Source organism: Aedes albopictus, chromosome 2 (assembly GCF_035046485.1).
Source record: "Aedes albopictus strain Foshan chromosome 2, AalbF5, whole genome shotgun sequence".
Lineage (NCBI taxonomy): Eukaryota > Metazoa > Arthropoda > Insecta > Diptera > Culicidae > Aedes > Aedes albopictus.
In genome coordinates, this window is record NC_085137.1 from 19721348 (window position 1) to 19740776 (window position 19429).

At 37.8% G+C, this 19429-nt stretch overlaps 5 protein-coding genes across 5 annotated transcripts; 1 reads left to right on the top strand and 4 right to left on the bottom strand.

The window, feature by feature from the left end:
- Positions 1 to 628: 628 nt before the first annotated feature.
- Positions 629 to 2000, bottom strand: LOC115264896 (probable serine hydrolase). The gene is made up of 2 exons (XM_029868927.2): positions 1808 to 2000; positions 629 to 1744 (listed from the first exon to the last, which is right to left on the bottom strand). The coding sequence occupies exons 1-2, from the start codon at positions 1883 to 1885 to the stop codon at positions 824 to 826; spliced, it is 999 nt and encodes a 332-aa protein (XP_029724787.2). The 5' UTR covers positions 1886 to 2000; the 3' UTR covers positions 629 to 823.
- A 666-nt stretch (positions 2001 to 2666) lies between these two features.
- LOC109429593 (probable serine hydrolase) lies at positions 2667 to 3957 on the bottom strand. The gene is made up of 2 exons (XM_019705583.3): positions 3744 to 3957; positions 2667 to 3678 (listed from the first exon to the last, which is right to left on the bottom strand). Exons 1-2 carry the CDS (start codon positions 3846 to 3848, stop codon positions 2755 to 2757), a joined length of 1029 nt encoding a protein of 342 aa, XP_019561128.3. The 5' UTR covers positions 3849 to 3957; the 3' UTR covers positions 2667 to 2754.
- Positions 3958 to 4910: 953 nt separating this feature from the next.
- Positions 4911 to 6586, top strand: LOC109408545 (probable serine hydrolase). The gene is made up of 3 exons (XM_019681868.3): positions 4911 to 5331; positions 5387 to 5536; positions 5641 to 6586. Exons 2-3 carry the CDS (start codon positions 5393 to 5395, stop codon positions 6562 to 6564), a joined length of 1068 nt encoding a protein of 355 aa, XP_019537413.3. The 5' UTR covers positions 4911 to 5331; positions 5387 to 5392; the 3' UTR covers positions 6565 to 6586.
- A 494-nt stretch (positions 6587 to 7080) lies between these two features.
- Positions 7081 to 14500, bottom strand: LOC109408549 (probable serine hydrolase). The gene is made up of 2 exons (XM_019681872.3): positions 11363 to 14500; positions 7081 to 11299 (listed from the first exon to the last, which is right to left on the bottom strand). The coding sequence occupies exons 1-2, from the start codon at positions 11378 to 11380 to the stop codon at positions 10382 to 10384; spliced, it is 936 nt and encodes a 311-aa protein (XP_019537417.3). The 5' UTR covers positions 11381 to 14500; the 3' UTR covers positions 7081 to 10381.
- A 144-nt stretch (positions 14501 to 14644) lies between these two features.
- LOC109429595 (kynurenine formamidase) lies at positions 14645 to 15892 on the bottom strand. The gene is made up of 3 exons (XM_019705585.3): positions 15581 to 15892; positions 15201 to 15516; positions 14645 to 15140 (listed from the first exon to the last, which is right to left on the bottom strand). Exons 1-3 carry the CDS (start codon positions 15699 to 15701, stop codon positions 14684 to 14686), a joined length of 894 nt encoding a protein of 297 aa, XP_019561130.3. The 5' UTR covers positions 15702 to 15892; the 3' UTR covers positions 14645 to 14683.
- Between the last annotated feature and the right edge of the window lie 3537 nt (positions 15893 to 19429).

The window sequence follows — 19429 nt, forward strand, 5'->3', positions numbered from 1 at the left end:
TGACGAAAATATCGACAATTAGTATTTTTAGCCCAAAAAGTACAAAAGTTTTATAATGAAAATACCTCTGAAGTTGCCTTTCATATGTATAGTTTCGATTCACGTTTGCCTTTTTTTAACTGCTTGAAGTAATATAATAATACTTATACGATCCAACATATAATGCCTACCACACCAAGTTACCCGCATTAGTAGTGGAATGTGAATTTGGCATTAAATCTCTTAGCAAAAGGTATTTTTTTCAAATTATAATCAATTTTGCAGACTAAGACTTCATTAAATATCATTCATCAGAAAACGTCAAGAAGTATGCAAAATTTCACTCAAAAGAAATTTGAATTGCAATGACACTCGCAACTTAAAATGTTTGTTGTAGTGTTCTCAATCGAACACCAACGTGAATGAGCGAAACTATCATTACCCTATGCTAAAGCGATCACGCTATCGCTAAAGAAACATGGCCCACCAGAATTATAACAAAGAATATCCCAGAGTTCATTTATATAAATATCTTCAGTATAGTTTAGTGAAGTGAAGTGTTTTAAGAACAGAACTGGACAATGCCTAAATTATTTAAATACATATAATTCAAATGCCTTTATAGAAATGTTCACGGTTTTAAAACATATTGAATTTTAAAACGATATTTTATTGTATTGCACCGACTCTGACATATTATAAATTTCTTTGCTTAAAATTTTGTTTACTTACCCATCCTACCCCAAGTTCCAATCACATTTAATTTTGAAACACTAACTTGAATAACTAAAAATTATTGATCATCCCTCAAAACATTAAAAACCGCCTTGTACGCCCTCCGAAATCACAGTTTGCTGACGACGTCTTCGTCCTTGCTCCAGTACTTGCTCAGGAAGGCCGTTACGATGGGAGCCACACGTTCCGGATTCGACAGGTGCACGTGATGGCGGCCCTCCACCAAGTGCTGCTCGAAGTAGGGATTATCCGTCTTTAGCTGCCCAATGACCTGTTCGTAGTACTTTTTCTCCTCGAAGTAGGGCGACTGTTTGGCTTTGATGAACAAAAATGGCATCTTAATCTGTTTGGCCATGTCCAGAATGACCTCGTGCGAGAAATGCATTCCCATCGAGTACTTCAGTCGGGAGTCACGCGTGAAGAAATATTTTTCCGGATATTTCAAGCTTTTCTTGATGTTACGATGCAGTAAGTAGGGACACGTTTCTCGACTAATGGAGTTGTAGGTTGCTTCGTGCAGTTTGTCTACCATTTCCGAGTATGTATACGATGGGGGTTCGGACTTTTGCTGATTGCGAAGATCTGCCACCATAAGTTGCGGAATTGAGTTGGTCAGTCGGTAGATTATGTTTTCCGGTGAGGAAACCTGCGGTTTGAGCGAATCTAGCGAGATCATCAGGTCGACCTTCTCGGGAAAGACTGCCGCAAAGATGTACTGCAATACAGCACCCATGGAATGACTTAAAAACGAAACCTTCTTCCATCCGTACTCGTTCATGATAGCGACTAGTAAGTTTAGGGAGTTAATCCCCTGATATGACAATCCATCAGGAATGCGAGACGAGTAGCCGTGTCCAGGGAAATCAATCGCAAGGAAGCTAACATTTTTAGGCAATAGCGGTATCAGTGTATCGAATGTTCCAGCGTTATCCTGCCAACCGTGGAGGCACAAAATTGGCCGGATATTCTGAGGTCCCCACCATTTGCCGGCGATTTCACCATAGGGAATTGAGATGCGCACTTCTTGAACCTGGTGGGAGATGAATAACAAGGTAGATTAAAACATTAGGACTTGTTTGTTTTGTAGTCTTACCCCATGATCGCGATTGTGCTGCTCCACTAGATTGATCAACGATGAAGTAGACTGTCCACTCATTATAACCTTTGACATCGACGCTGTCCGAAGTATTACTAAATGAGTTAACAAAACTGCACATAAGGCTTATCGGTTTTATCAGCAATAAACGCAATAAACACACTTGAGATAGATAGCTTAAAACAAAATGTGTTGGTTCTGTTTGCTTTTTTTAGATTCGGTAGGTATGATCACACCAACACTGCTTCATTTCGCATTATCGCAAATTCATTCGATAAGTGAAAAAATGAATGCCTATTCTTACTTTGACAATACATTCTGGTCATACAAAAAATTTTTGATGAATTTCACTTTTATAGTCTGAGAGCTGTAACAAATTTTAACAGTTAAAAGATTAATTATTATATTTATTTTTAATAACGTGGCTGAAGTGTTTTTGTTCTATTAAGAAATCGTATTTTATCCCTGAGCGATTTCTCGCTACAAGAATTTAAATTCTGCAATCACGGATACCCATTTTCTTAATGTTGTTTTTTGTAATATATTGTGATTCAATACAACAAGCTTGTGACAATTTCTTATCAAACAACTGATCAAATCCAACTAAATAAGTGATTAATTTTTTGATTAGGACTGTTATAAGGCTGTTGTATTGAGTCAACATATTTTTGTTTTATTTTATTTTAGTTTTTTATTTTATTTTATTTTATTACCGCGCTTGTTTAATCGGAGAAAATGAACATATTTGTGATATTGATGTCGACAAATCCATTCACAATAAAGAATTAAAGCACATTTTATATCAATTTTTGATTTATTTTAGTGCGTTCCTGTTCTCATTTACAATAACATATGCTGTTACTTCCCAATCAATCACCCGAGATTATATGTATTTATTTCCTAAGAATTATCATATCCCTCAAACAAGCTACTCTATTCTTCAATCATAGTTTACTAACTAAGCTATCGAGTCGTTTTACCCAATATTTTCGCAGAAATTCCGTTATTATGGGGGCGATGAGCTCCGGGTCGGTTAAGTGCACATGATGTGAAGCTTTCACAAATTCCAACTGAAACAGTGGATTGTGTTCTTTCAGCACTTCAACCATCGGTTTGAAACCCTGCCAGGAACCTGGGTAGGGCGAATCTTGTGCTTTGATCGTCAACTGTGGAACCTTCACTCGCTTGCCCAAATCCCAGTTCACCTCATCCGACCAACCGGGAATGTTGTTGTACTTGACCTTATTGTCGCGATCGAAGTAGTATTTTCCGGGAAATTTCTTGGACGGCTTAATGTTCCTCTGCAGCAAAAAGGGTGCCGTTTCTTTGGTCACAGACTCAAATGTTGCGTCATACATTTTCTCCAGCATCTCTTCGTAGGTGTACGAGGGTGGTTCCGTCTTTTCACGATTCCTCTGGTCGGCTTCGATGAACTTCGTTAGCAATGGGGCAGCAAGCAGGAGGAATTTTCCCGGGTAGTAACTGTGCGGTTTCAGAGCATCTATGCCTATGAGAAACTCAACTTTTTCCGGGAATAATGCTGTGAACATGAACCCGATGATGGCTCCCATGGAATGAGCCATTATGGCCACTTTGTCCCATTTGTACTCCTTCATGATTTGCAGTATCAGAACAACGTAATCCAGCTGGTGATAGGCCATACCATCGGGAATCCATGACGAATGTCCATGACCGGGTAAATCAATTGCCAGAAAGCTTACATCTGATGGCAGTAAAGGAATGAGCCGATCAAAGGTTCCACAGTTGTCTAACCATCCGTGCAGGCATAGAATTGGTTGTACGTTCTTTGGTCCAAACCATTTGCCAGCAATTTTGCCATAAGGAATAGGGATTTCCACTTCGGTTACCTATTGGATTTGGGAGGATAACAACAATCATTGATCAAACACCTTACGAACGGGATTCGACTTACATTATTCTTCCTATCATGGAGCTCGATGTATCTAATCATAGGATGGAGATCTGGTGTACAAAGGTCAGTCTCTGACTTGGCCGTATTGCTGCTGTTGTTGCTCATTATCCGCGTATGATGTGTAATTATTGTACCCCAATCTGTTGAACCTTATCCTAGCAGTAGGGACGGATATGGGCTCCTGTATACTCTGCTCTTGATTTCATACTGAAGCATGACGATTGCCAGTCAGAATGAACTAGCATCCGTCACTGCAGAAGTGTAGAAGTTTACAGATTTAATGCTAGTAGTCTTCAAAAAGTTGTCTCAGCTAACCTCAGCTTTGTTATGGCTAACCATACTCCGTATAATGACCGAACCAGCTGATCCGAGTTCTCAGAGTAGTTGAGAGCCTAGGGCAAAGCATCTATTCAATATGTGAATAAAGATTGATTATTCTATGAGAACAAACTGACTCGGTTGCCCTCACTCGTCAACAAGGAGTGTTTTTTTTCATCTTATTTTAGGGAATGTTACTTACAAGTTTAAAAACATAATAAAACCTTTATGTAATACCTGACGGCAATCGATTAACGATCAACAAATTGCACATCTCATAGTCTCATAGTTATGACAATACATTTAGGACTTCAAAAAACCGAGCAAAATATTTATTTTTGTCGAATTTATTAGATTTCTAAGGATAGATAAGTATAGTTGAATTAATTTAAATGATAGAGAGAATCACGTTTGTCTAAGAAACAGCAAAAACTTCCAAAGATCTATGACTTCGACCTTAAACATTACCCCCTGGGCTTGGATCATGTCTTCCAATAAGGCATTTAAATTTTAGGTATATGGTCGATATCCTTGGCAAAACAGTGCATATTTCATGAACTATTCTTCAATAGCATTTAGTTATCAGATGTTATCAACAACATTTATGAGTGTACACTACAACAAAATATGTATAAATCAGTAACATGTGTGAAGTTCATTTTATAGTACACACACTTCTTTGACATACCATGCTGCTTTTCGCATGGCCTTTAGCTACAGGGGCCTCTATTAGTTTGGCGCGAAAGGTAGACGGATGCAAAATAAAAGGTTCTACACTGCTCGAAGTCGTTGGGTTCTAACAATCTTTGCGGGAGTATTATGTTTTAATTATTGCTAGAGTTTTAGAATTAATTATAAAATTCAGTCACAGAAGAATGTTGACCCTGATTCAAGTCTGTCTTGTGAATTATTTCAAAGGTGCATACTAGCCTAGGTTTATCGCATGAATCTCTCATCAGAAATTCACGTGCTTGCTACGATTGTGTTGAAGCCGCCTAGATCAGCTGTCAAAAGAGGTGCTCTTTCAGCTCATGGCAGTTTCGCGAGTATTAGCGCCGAGCGAAGATCATCGATATCTCGACTCTTGAACAATTTCGTTAATGTGAAAGTCTGCACTGAAGTATATGAACATAATTGCCTAATTCGTTCTTTCATGCCATGCACTCATATCACACAAGTGTTTGAAACTGCTTGCACATGATAATTAAAATTTATTGGTGATAAGAAAGATAAGGAACAACTTCCGTCTGCAGATTCCGACTCGTAATAGGTAAGTTCCTTTTATAGTGAACGTTCATTGGTTTCACACTATTTGTCTCTCGTAGTATAAAATGACGAAAGCTACAACTCTTCTGCCAAGTGTCCTCGGTCGAATTCTTAGGGTTCCTCCGTCATCAGCTGGAGCAATCATTAGTCAGCGATTTGCCCACAATAACAAAATCAGTGACGAATCACGCATCATAGATAAACGAGAGGTTCGTAAGTATGCATCGATGATATACGTCACACCACCACGGTTTCTAGGTCATGCGTCCAAAGTCCAATGCGATAATAATATATCGTTGCTTTCTACGCACAGGTCGAGGAGGTTCGTGTACCGGTTCCGTATGGTGAAATCGCGGGAAAATGGTGGGGACCGAAGGATGTTCGTCCCATTGTTTCGCTGCATGGCTGGCAAGACAATGCCGGAACATTCGACAGACTTATACCGCTCTTACCTCATCACATGAGCTTCTTAGCCTTGGATTTCCCCGGACATGGATTGTCGTCTCGAATTCCCGACGGGATGACCTACCACACACTGGATAGTATTTACACGCTCAAAATGGTTATGCAACACTATCAATGGAAGAAGATTTCGTTCATGTCGCACTCGATGGGATCACTCGTTAGCTTTATTTTCTCGTCAGTCTTTCCGGATATGGTAGAGTTCAACATTGGGCTGGATGCTCTAAAACCGCACATTTCCGATCCGGCCAAGCTTGGACCACGTTTACAGAAGCGAATACCGCAAATGTTAATGGCGGATATGCGGAATCGTGAAAAATCCGAACCACCGAGCTACCCATACGAAGAACTGGTCAATCGGCTCCATTTGGGATCACACAAATCCGTATCTAAGGAAGCAGCCCCATATCTTCTGAACCGTAATATACAAAAATCAGCAGTTCATCCGGATAAATTCTACTTCACCCGGGACAGTCGGCTCAAGTACAGTGTTGGAGTTGGTTGGGGTCAGGACGTGAATCTGGAGCTAGGCAAGAGGATGACAATGCCCTATCTGTTTCTCAAAGCGAAGCATTCCTCGTACTACGAGGACAAGAAGTATTTCAACGAATTTGTCGAACTGGTACAGGCTAACAATCCGCTCTTTGAGTTACATTTCGTGGACAGCACACACCACATGCACCTGACTGAACCGGAGAAGGTTGTGCCGATAATTTCGAAATTTTTGTGCAAGCATTGGAAAAGCGACTCAGTCAGGGAAAGTCACAGTAAATAAAAATCTCTTTGATTGAAACTTTTAGCTATCTTATTTTATTTTGTTTTACGGTGTTCTTGTTTGTCTATGATTCTGTTTGCTATACATTTTTTTAATTCTTTGCGTCGTTTCTGAACTTATTCTAAACTTACCTGTAATAACTGACACTGAGGGAGATTACAAGTAATAGTATTAGAAATACGCGTATCTTTCAAAGGATAAGTATAACAGGGCGGAATTAATAGGTACAAAACTGATTACACTCATTCTAAACTTCACGTTGAAATAGATAATTTAACAATAACTCTGCCTATCAGTGCTGAAAAATTCATTTCGTCATATCTAAATTCAATCACCTACAGCTCATTTTAGAAGCAAAACCTGAGAATATGGTTGATGGAAAACTTGTGCGGCTAGACCAGTTCTGCAAGAAAGTCACGGAAAAACTGCTATTTTTCGAATATTTAAGGTAAATGTCACGGACTACCTGTGAAAAATGCCAATGATATTCACGGTGAATATCATTTGGCATATTTCAAAGGTAGTCCGTGACATTTACCTTAAATATTCAAAAAATAGCAGTTTTCCCGTGACTTTCTTGCAGAACTGGTCTAGTCACATAAGTTTTCCATATATCATATTCTCAGGTTCAGCTTCTAAAATGAGCTGTAGGAGGTTGAATTTAGAGGTGACGAAATGAAATTTTCAGCACTGCTGCCTATAATCAGCTGGTTCCTATTCTTGTTTAACTTCCAACAAATATATAGTAACTAGGGTGCAAGTTAAAAAAAACACAGACAATCAGACGAATGACTCACAACAATTTGCGGTTCAAATCATCATCACAAAAATATGATCACAGACAAACAGACGTAACACTCTGATGTTTTGCGTCGTACACCGATTTAACGGTCTATTTGAAAATTTGATAGTTGGTCAACTGACCACCCGTGGCGCTCGCATCGTTTTTACTCGAGTTTGACGTTTGCCCACTACCGCCACCTAGTTAATGGTCGGCCATACTCAGTCCTTTTAGCATTGGGCAAACATGTTTCCGTGACTATGATTTGATTCGGAAAATGTTCGAAGTGTTACGTCTGTTTGTCTGTGATATGATTGTCTAAAACTAATCATGTTGTGTTTCGGCAAACGTTCATTATGTGGCGGTATTGTGCAAATGTCAAAAAGAAGTGAAGCACCTTGAGCGAGCTATTGACAAATTACAGAAAATTTTAATTAACCAATTATTTCAAAGAGATGAACGATAAGAAGTGAGTACTCGAGTAGAGTAAGATCTCTGTTTATCTGTGAAATATGTAACTATTCATGTGCAGCTATAAACCCAAATAACTAACATGTTTTTCAAAGTATCACCATAAACAAAATCGTCGTCAAAACAAAAACATATTATCTTAACGGTGTTTTCGATGGCGAAGCTTGAATAACATGTTATTAGAGGTGACTAGTCTAGATATGGTACTTAGAAGCAATATCGCACAGTTATCTTTTATGCGCGACACTACAGGGACATTTCTTCGTAGTATATTTGGTGGTTCCCACGGAGTAATTCTGTATAGGCTGACGACGGTGTAGTGTCTTTTTTAATTCTAGGAGGAATTATTGGACAAATCCTGACATCACATGAATTTCTGGATTACATACCTATTCTGCCGTGAATCGCATATCTGTCCCATTTGCATAGGAAATCCACCAAAGATGGGACTGATATGCGATTCACGGCAGTATACTACTTCCACTCGTATAACAGTCTCAACTTTGCTGGGTTTCCTTTTCATATGGGACTGTTATGTAAGTGAGGGCAGTAGAGGAGTTCCGGCAGAAATTTCTGAAAAAAGTCCTGCAGGAATAGCAACAAGAATTACTGGAGAAATCCCAGCAGGAGAGCTCTTGAAGGAATACAAAGAAAACATTCTGAAGGTATCACAAGAGGGATACCTAGAAACATTCTTAGGAAAATTTCCGATGTAATCTTTTTTTTTCGGAAAATGCCCGATGGAATCTTTATAGAAATCCCTGGAATGATTCTTGTAAATAGTCTCGGGGCAATTCGAGGAATATAAGCAGAAATTTTTCTAAAGGGTTTTCAAGAAGAATTCTTGGAGAAACCCTAAGAGATCATAGAAATCCCAGGGAGATTCCCGGCAGCAATCTCAGTAGGAAATCTACATCATCATTTTTAGCGATACATAATTCCAGCAAATATTTCTGAGGTAATATCTGAAAAAAAAAGCTAATTTTGCATTTTTCTATTCAGTTACAGAAGTGAAAGAAATGAAAATGATGAAACCTTTTAAGTTGGATAGGGTTCATTATGCGGGCTTCGTGGCCGTGCGGCTAGAGGCGTCGGATGTTTTCGATCATCTGGCAATCGATTGACTCATTTGCCCAGTTCAGAAGTCTAATATTAAAATGTGGTGTTCGGCAAACTTGTAGGTTAGTGTATTTCCTATAATTATCACCAAGGACGCTATATTCTAACTCCAATATTTACGGCGTTAAAGTGTTAGTACAACCTACTGTTACCAAACGATCGGATTTTTCGATCGTTTAGTATGAGTAGGTGATACTAGCGCTCTCAAGCCGTATATGAGAGTTAGAGTATGGCGTCTTTGATGATAATTGTAGGAAAAACACTAATCTATAAGTTTGCCGAACATCACATTTTGATATTATGCTTCTGAACTGAGTTCTAGACAAATGAGTCAAATGATTGCCAGGTGATCGAAAACATCCTTGGTCAGTCATCTAGGCGTTTCGTAAGCCTTGGAGTGTGGGTTCGATTCCCGCTCTAGTATGGGAAAACTTTTCGTCAAACGCAAAGTTTCTGCACTGGGCCACTGGGTGTTATGTGTGTTGTCCGCTGTATAATGTTAGGGCTTATTCAGTCTGTACAACCTCTGGTAAACCAGAATACTTGATATAAAAAAAATGGCTAAAAATTAATAGTATTCTATCCAATAAGATCGAAAAGGGTCCTAAAATTTAAGACGAAATTGTGCTTTAATTGTATAATACGATAAAGTACGGTATTCTTATTTGGAACATTTTCCCGAACTCGAAAAATGAGAGAATAATGAGGAAATTCGGAAAAAGGAAAATGGTATGTTGGTGTGAATCATCAATTAATCCGATCAACTTCAGGCAGTGTTGTGAACTCACTTGCTACTATCTCAGAAGCATGCTATCAAAACACGAAGTATTAAGGAAAAAGACATTAAGGACATGCCGAAGTCGCGTGAGAGCTGTGAGCACGCGATGAATGTGAGTCGCCATCACATCTCTTTTACGACTTTGATATGCGTGTGAGACCTTTCCTTTATTCGGTATACTATCAGATAAAACTACAATGTGAAAGTGCTTCAAACGCCGTGTTTTGATAGCATGCTTTTGAACTGAGATAGTAGCAAGTGAGTATAACTTTTTGCAAGTGAGTATCCCCAACACTGACTTCTGGTCGTTTGGCAAATGTTTCACGTATTCGATGTATTCGTTTAATTCATGAAGGCCATGAATTAAACGAATAATTTCACCTTCTATACATTTTTACACTAGGGTTAAGTTATTAAACTTTTCTACCCAAAATGTGATTATAAAGTGACTTTGGGTATTATTGAAATTGGGAAGGATTTGAGATTAACTCTGGGTTTCACAAGTTTTATAAAAACCCCCATGATAAAGAGAACAAAACTGCCGAAAATACACATTGTCCCCTATTTCAACGATGTTCAACTTCGTATTTTGACATTTTCTCGCGATGAAATCATGAGAGAACACTGCACGGAACTATTGATTTTTTCACACTAGCCTTATTCTAGTATCATATTTTACTCTGAACTACGTTTTTGCAATAATCAATTTCATCTAGAAACACTTCAATTTCAGCTGCAATCCGCTCGGCCTCTATTAAATGCAGGTAATGCCGTCCCGGCGTATGTACCAGCTTCGTATGCGTATTGTTCTGCTTCAATGTTTCCACCAAACTCAGAAACTCTTCTTCGTCGCCATAGAACAGCGAATCGTTGGCTCTAATTATTAACACAGGACACTTAATTCGCTTTGCAGTCATTGCGCTTGCTTCCCTCGACCAACCCATAATGTATGGATATTTCGTTCTGCTATCATAGTGGAAGCGGTAACTCTCGGGTAACGTCTTCGATTTGCTGATATTCCTCCGAAGGATGCAGTGACAAAGTTCTTTCGGAATGGTACAGGACGGCAGGTTATGCACTTTTTCGACCAACTGTTCGTAGCTGTATTCACTTGCCGAAACGTTGTTCACATTGTCCTCATCCGCTTGCATTGATCGAGTGAAAAAATAGGCTTGCTGGTCCAGAATCTGCTCGAAATGGAAAAGTTGCAGTGAATCCAAAGCAATGAATAAATCCACTTTGGCTGGGAAGAATCCTAAGAAACAATAGCAAGCCATAGCTCCCATAGAATGGCCAACCAATGATACTTTTGGCCACTGGTAAGTTTTCATAATCCGGAGTATGATCAGAGCTAAGTCAGTCACATGGTACATCATTCCGTTGGGTGATCTCGATGATAGGCCACACCCTGGCAGATCAATAGCTAGGTAACTACCTCGCGATGGCAGTAATGGAATTAAACGGTCGAAAGTGCCGCAATTGTCGTTGAATCCGTGAATGAACAAAATCGGCCGAACATCTTTCGGACCGTACCATTTTCCAGCGATGATTCCAAACGGCACGGGAATGTTGATTTCGAAATATTGCTGTGAAAAGATCTCATTCGGTGATTGGTTTTGCTTCTTCAAATTTATATAAGTAATGCTTACAGTTCTGTCCGTCGTCATGATCTAGGTAGATTCACTCTCCGAGAAAGCACAACTGTTACTAGTCGTTTCACCAAGCAACGCATTCATATTTGACGACACTGGCGCATTTCCGCGGAGCAGAGATTATCAAAATCGGATCTACTAGGCACGGGAGTACAGTGCCATTCGTGTCTGTCTCCAGCGCCCTAAGCTAAGCTGCTTTGCGTAATGTGGAAAATTGCACATAAACCATGATTATCTACCTCGGCGGCTCTAAATTGTTTTCCTACAAGGTGCATGCATTCTAATTGGGCATTGCTTAATTTGTTATACAGTGGAAAGTCTGATGCACCCTCCTGGTGATGATTCTATTGATATGGATATTCTTTCAGCTAGTCGACTCACTAGTCGAGTTCACTTTTCTCCTTTAACCCTTTCCTTCCCACGACTTTGAACGACTATTTCTATACCAAAAAAGCTGTTTTTCCAAAAATTTGCTCGAACAAAAATTATTGCGAATTGGCTATTTTTTTCCAAATCAATGTAAAAAATTAAAGCAACAGGTTTTTATTGTATTTCAATAGTTCCATTTTTGAAACAAATAGTTACTATTTGAGTGACCCTAAGGGGTTACACTGATATTTAAAAAAAAATTGCTTCATATTCATCTATTTCCCTTTGTCCCAAGTTCGTCGAAAATCGATGGTGCTCCAGAACAGCCATGGGAAGTAGAGGGTTGAAAATTGGGTATGAACTTGCCATTGAACTGTATTCCAAGTATTCTAATTGGAGCAGACACTTAAATACTTCAGCTATTTTTGATTGAAATATATTATCAAAAATGTTTCGCGTGGGATTTTTTCAATAATGAACTAGCCTAAGGCTAAAAATCTCGTTAATACAGATCAAAAAAATCTCCCCTTCGTCACTCATATCTCTCTCAAAGCCTTGTGAACTCTAGAATAAAAACCCGATTTAATCCACCAATGGTGAACAGAACCCTTCTTACACTTATTAAAATTATTGTTGTATTATTTGTATTTAACATATTTATTTTGTCTAATAGACTAAAAGTTCTAGAAAATATTGTGAATTTGGCATCTAGTGGAATGGTTTCCAAAAAGCATCATGGACCATGGACTAAACTACCAGAAATGCCAGATACCTCCTAGAATCTTGTATGGAATGTTTAAAAAATAGCTTACATATTCTGGAATATTGTATCTTTTGTTAACTGCCAAAAGATCTTGAATCGATTAACAAATGGGTAAGAAAATCAGCGAGATACACTTTGTCTAATATCTCTTAATCAGTCGATTAAATTAGCTCCGAAGTACTTGGTATTCATGGTCATGGTGTAGAAAAGACAAAAATTATATATCTACTAAATTAATCAGTTTTGGCATTAGCTAATTATTTTGGCTGTCCGATTCTTGCATTTTTCCCACAATATATAAATTCAAAGCTTTCATTTAACATATTGTTAGTTTTCATAGAATGCCTGTGTATTTGTAATTTGTTATTTATAATTTTGTTGAAAACAATAACCTGCTAATACACTTTGTATGAGGTCAGCATTATTTAAAAAAAAAAGAATTATTCAAATTATTAAAAAAAAAAAAAAGAATTTATTGAAATATTTTTCGTAAGATATCTCAGTAATCAAATGTCAAATCGAAATAAAATTTGAGGGCCTTTTACAAGGATATTGTAGCTTTCATTTGGTGCTTAGAGAACCCAAATCGGTTGACAGACGGCTGAGATATTTATTATGGTACCCTTGGTCAAAAATCTCCCAAAAAGTTAACCTGTATTACTCCCAAGTACTCTTTGAAAGATATCTCGGTAACCAAATGTCCAATCCTAATGAAATTGTATAGGGTTCTACTAGAATGTTGTAGCTTTCATTTGGTGAAAGGAGAACCGAAATCGGTTGACAGACGGCTAAGATATTTATTATGATACACTTGGTAAAAAATCTCAAAAGGTTTAGTTGTATAAATCCTAAGTACTCTTCGAAAGATATCTCTGTAACCAAATGTCCAATCGAAATAAAATTTCTGGGCGATCTACTAGGATGCTGTAGCTTTCATTTTATGCCAACAGAACCCAAATCGGTTGACTAACGGCCGAAATATTTATTATGATACATTTGGTAAAAAATATTAAAAAGTCTAGATGTATGACTCACAAGTACTCTTCGAGAGATATCTCGGTAACCAAACGTCCAATCGAAAAAAAATTCAATAGCGTTCTACTAGGATGTAGTTGCTTTCATTTGCTTCCAAGAGAACTCAAATCGGTTGACAGATGGCTGAGAAACGTGCGTGACTTTTTTTTTGTAACGCACATACACACACACACACACATACACACATACACACACACATACAGACATTTGCTCAGTTGGTCGAGCTGAGTTCATTGGTATATGAGACTCCGCCCTCCGGGCCTCGGATCGAAAGTCGGTTTTTCGAGCGATATTTATACCCTTCTTATGGGTGTAAGAAGGGTAAAAATCTGGAAATAAAAGTTCTGAAAGATTCTCTTATAGAATTTCCAATTTCTTTTTTGATAAACTTTCAGCAAAAAAGTTTAAAAATAATTGCTTAGAGTTTAGATGAATTGTGGGATGAAACTAATGGAAATTTTTGGTATTGTTCAGTCGTCCGGTGTACTTATTGATTTTGCATAAAATACAGTATTGTTCCGATTTTATCACGCCCTCCGCGTGTCAGTTCTTCATTTTTCATTATTTTGCTGTTATATTTGAGAGCAAGTGCTTCCCCTCTTCTTCAAGATGAATGTTGAAGGCGCGTTTTACGACGTTAAAAATATTTATAATGCGGATAGATTTTATAGAATATTTAAAAGCAGTTTTGAAAAGGGGCGTGATAAAATCGGAACAATACTGTAAATACTGAACTGTAATTTCTAAGGTGGCTTAAGGAGAAACTTCAAAGAACACAAACATGGCTGCCACAATGGCCGACTTGGTTCTCTAATCGCGTTTTCAAGAGCACCAATCTTGAAAATTCGTAAACAAATGCGCTCGATTTGGAAAAGCAGCCTCTTTTTGCAAGTGAGCGAAGCCAGGATTAACAAGTGCGGCTTAGTTTGATGTTTCTTTCGTCAGATTTGTGCCTCTAAAGTTTGTATGCAAAATTGCAAAGGGAATTCTTGATGTTTCACCTTAAATACCGCCAAGGCGCCATTCACCGTGTGCCTTCGAATATTTTTTCATTATTTCCATATTATGATTGAATGATATGACAATTTTCCTTCAATTTCACCAATATAATGTTGTGGTACTCGTATTTTTATTGAAAGCTTATTAATGGTTCACGATTTGAAGTTTTTCAGTATTTCGCTAGTGATTGAGTAGCTTTTCTCTGCCAGCTTCTCCACAATATCAAAGTGGTCAAGATCTGATAAAACTTGCATTGAAGTGGCAACTCCAGCGTTTTGCAAATGTTTGTGCATGTCGTCGGACATTCGTTTGAACACTGTGCTATCATTCTCCGCTACATACACGTGAAAGTTCATTTCACAGTCGGACAGATGCCGATAATCACAACTGAGAGGCGATAGATTCGCAACGTTTTTGTCATTCAAGGCCAGTAGATTGTTTTCGTTCACTGCTTTGGTGAAACGCAGCTCGTCCAAACGGAACACACCAGATATCAGATAGACATGCTTAATGAGTCGTTTTTCGTCTCCCACGGTGGCAATAAAGCTACGGTCAAGCATTGCCGCTAACAAGTGTGCACCAGCAGAATGCCCTGCGAATGAAACGTGTCTGAAAAATAGTGAGTTGATAAGCACTTTATGTCTGGCAGTAAAATTCCAATTACACTACTCGACATGATTTTCCTCGGCGTAGTTGAGAATATATTCACCAGCGCGCTTAATTTGTTTCACCAACACTTCTAGAGTAAGTTTCGGACAGAGTGTATAGTCCAGGATGATCACTCTGTATCCTTTTTGAACCAGTGGCTTAGCACAATAGGCGGAATCTTTTTTGGATAACATTTGCCAGTAGCCTCCGTGTACGTAGACGAACAATGGGGCATCTTCGGGTAGATCATCACCATAAATATCAAATTTCTCACTTTCATCGCTACCATATTCCACATCCAGTTCGCAGTTGAGTTCTTTCCGGTTTTTGTCGCTCACTAAAATAAAATGATCAATCAATATCGCCCGTCGATGTGCAACGTTGCACATTGTTCACTATACCATCGGTAACAAATTTCACATGGTAATTTATAACTTCGTCTGCTGTGGGAAACCGTTTACTCCATTCACTGGGAGAATATTCTTTCTCCCATAGATTTAGTTGTTCAGTATTTGGAATCATCGTCGAACCACAGTATTGATTCCAAGTGGCATCTAACCTTGAAGACTGACCGCCTAACACTAACTGAAAACAACAATTTTCAAGTGATCACAGTACAAGTAAGGCTTCTCGACATATAATCCCTTATCATCACTGATTGGTGGAAGCAATAATCACTATAAGAAAACGGTTTACAAACACGACTGATGACCGGTGTTTTGTCCATGCGTTCTCGATGGTAATTTTTACCTATGTTTCGAGATAGAGACTGTTTGTCAGGAGTATAGAGAAGCCTTATAAATTATCAACACAACCAGAAAATTTTTGAATCGCATGAGGAGAATGTAGCGTATGATAAATGTTCAATTTAGAGAATTCTAAATCATTCATCAATTTGTTACTGTTCCATTGACAATATGCAATATTATATTTAAAACATTATATTAGAAAATATAGGCGTAAATTTGAAATTACATCTGAAAATTTTAAAAATACAGGGTGTTAGGTTCCTGAGTGCAAACTTTTTCAAGGGTGATAGAGGACCATAAATGGTGAAAAAATTGTTCTAAGCATATGGTCAAATCTCAACCGTTACGTAGTTATTGAACTCCCCATGTTTTTGACTCTTATTGCCTCAACTGGCTATAGCTTGAAAATGATCAAACTTTTCGCAGTTTTTTTTAACCTTATTCGAAAGATTATTGAATTTTCTATCAAATGGCATCTTTGAACCGATTGGTTCAGTTAAATAACTAAGTTTTCTAGAGCAAAAAGCTCAAAAGTAGTGTGTTTCAATTTGTTTTTGTCAATTATCTTTGAAAAATGCGTAATAATTTAAAATTCTTCCTTTGGCATAGTTGTGGCCCCTGTTCCACTCTACAATTCGTTCTTTGACATTAAACTTCTATCTCTTATCGTTTTCTTACAATTTCGATTTAAACGACGCATTTCAGATCATAAATTTGCAATCGTCATGGTAAGCACTTTTTTGCGCACTGTGCCGCACATTTAAATCAACATTGCAAGAAAACGATTAGAGGTAGAAGTTTTGTGTCAAAGAACGAATTGTAGAGTGGAACAGGGGCCACAACTTTGCCCAAGAAAGAACTTTAAATTATTACGCATTTTTCAAAGATAATTGACAAAAACAAATTAAAACACACTACTTTTGAGTTATTTAATTAAACCAATCGGTTCAAAGATGCCATTTGATAGAAAATTCAATAATATTCCGAATAAGGGTAAAAAAAATTGCGATAAGTTTGACCATTTTAAAGTTAACTGGCTATAACTGGCAATAAGCGTCAAAAACATGGGGAGTTCAATAACTACGTAACGGTTGAGATTTGACCATATGCGTAGAACAATTTTTTTCACCATTTATGGTCCTCTATTACCCTTTAAAAAGTTTGCACTCATGAACCTAACACCCTGTATAATAAAGGATTATAGTTACGGCAAGAAATCGAGCTTACTTTGGACTCCACAGAACTCTACGATCGAACAAAGTTCCAGGGCTGTTACAGGTGGCGCGGATTTAACGTTTTTCGCGGTTTTTGAGTTTCGCGCGTTTTTGCTAATTTTGGCGCGGATTTTGCGGAATTTTTTTTTCAAATGCACTTTTTTTTAATACACGGACACGTTCAGTGCTTCCAGTGAGCTATTCGCTCTTTGAAGGAAGCACGACACTAGACAACGGACTAGCATGCAACGCCCAGTGGCACAGCTGAAAACTTTTCCTGACAGCTGCGGCGGGAATCGAACCCGCGCTCCTTAGCACGATGCGACTAAATGCTTGGTGACACTAGCCGCACGACCACGAAGCCACTTACATCAAACATTTAGACAAGAAACTCAACGCAATCAGAAAAAAAAATACATTTTCAAATTAGAGTTATGGGTTATGGGATTTTGTACTTGTTGAACAATGTTAATAGTCCCTAGTGGCCGTCCATTAATTATGTAAGGATTTTAGGGGGAAGGGGAGTTTGAGAAATCTTACGCGCCATGCATAAATATTTGGGCGCTCATACAAAAAATCTTACAACGGGGGATGGGGGTGTCTAAAAATCGTGAAAATTCCTTTACGTAATAAATGGACATCCCCCTAGTTTGGAGTGCTAGATAAGCTCTACTGCACGCTCTACGCTCGTTAAAACTATAGATACTAGAGTCTACTATCTATAGTTAAAACTAAAAAGATCCTCTTCTGAAGTTCTTAGTCAAACTCTTGAACTCTTTCTGTCTTAACCCCGAAATTAATTTTTGGCTGAAATTTTGGACGGAACTTATAGAGCCATGCCTGAGGTACGAAAAACACGAAATAATTGCTAGAGTGTCTTGGTGATTCTGGAAGCTATTCTTTGGAATTTGCAAAAGACGTCTGCCGGAAGTTTTGGAGAAACATTTGGTTTAATTTTCTAGTTATATTTAACAGAATTCTCGTAAAGAAAATGATTGGTTTTGTAGACTGTGTGTTGTGTAAGAAATCAAAACAGAAAGATCAGATAAAACGTCCTGGACATTTTTACGATTGTCTTTTTTAGAGAATTCCTTGGAAAAAGCTTTTGATAGAACTCTGGATAGAATAATAATCATAAGATTTTTTTTTGAGCACGCATTTTTTTTTTTTGATTCGTAATGGATGAGTTTCAGTATGACGGAATCGATGAAATTCCTGAATCAATTGTTAGTGGAACTTCTGCCGAATAATTTTTTTTTGCTTAAACTATGATTTCCAATTTCCAAATTTGGAGCACTCGTTGAGAGGGACGTTGCGGGCATAGTTATTAAAGTGTAAAGGGTTTCTTGGCATAATTTTGGAGGATTTTTTTTGCAGAATACCTACTTCTTTTGCAGAATACAGAATACTTCGAAATCGTTGAAGCTTTCGGAATCGTAAGACTGAGGACATTCTTACTGAAATCCTCACCGAATTCCCAAGGGTGTTGTATGGCCAGAAACTCTTTATTATACATTTTTACAATTTTAACAATTAATACTTTTCTACATAGCTTTTGCCTAATATACAGAACATTTGCCAGACATTTATTTATGAAATGTTTCCTTCTTTGAAATATCACCCTTGGGAATAAATTTTAGTAGTGATTTACTTAATCTATAAATTTAACTAGTATTACCCTATTTGTATCTTAAAATAATAAGTTCCATGAATTTTCCAAAAAAAATCTGAAAATTTTCTTGTAATTCTTTCAAATGATCTTTTGGGTTTTCAGGACTTCTACCATAATGTTGATTATAAATTATTTCAGAAGTTTCGCCAAGAGTGCTCATTGTTTCGTATAATAGTAGACACCCTGATTGATCCAAAACTTTATATTCCAATTAACCTTTCAGGACGCGCGCCATCATGCAGCTGAACTACAATGCGCGCGCGCTGTATTCAACGAGGGAGGTTTTTTGATAGTGTTGTACTTTTTACAACGGCGCGCGTCCTGAAGGGTTAAAAACTTGCCTGTTTGCTGCATGCTCTTGTTAGATTTAGATGTTGTCATCCAAAGTCATGGATTACACAGCGTAACAAAGATTAACTTTTGGTCTGTCTCAAGAGCAAACTTATGTGTCTCTGACAGATTTTGGGCCGCTGAATCCGAATCCGGGCTCAGATTTGCTCCAACACGTCACAATTTTGAGCTATACCTCAATTTATAGGGCAAAATATGCAATTTTGGGCTTTTTTGATTGCAAGTTATTAAGCATGGAAATATTTTTTTAATCAATCAATAGGT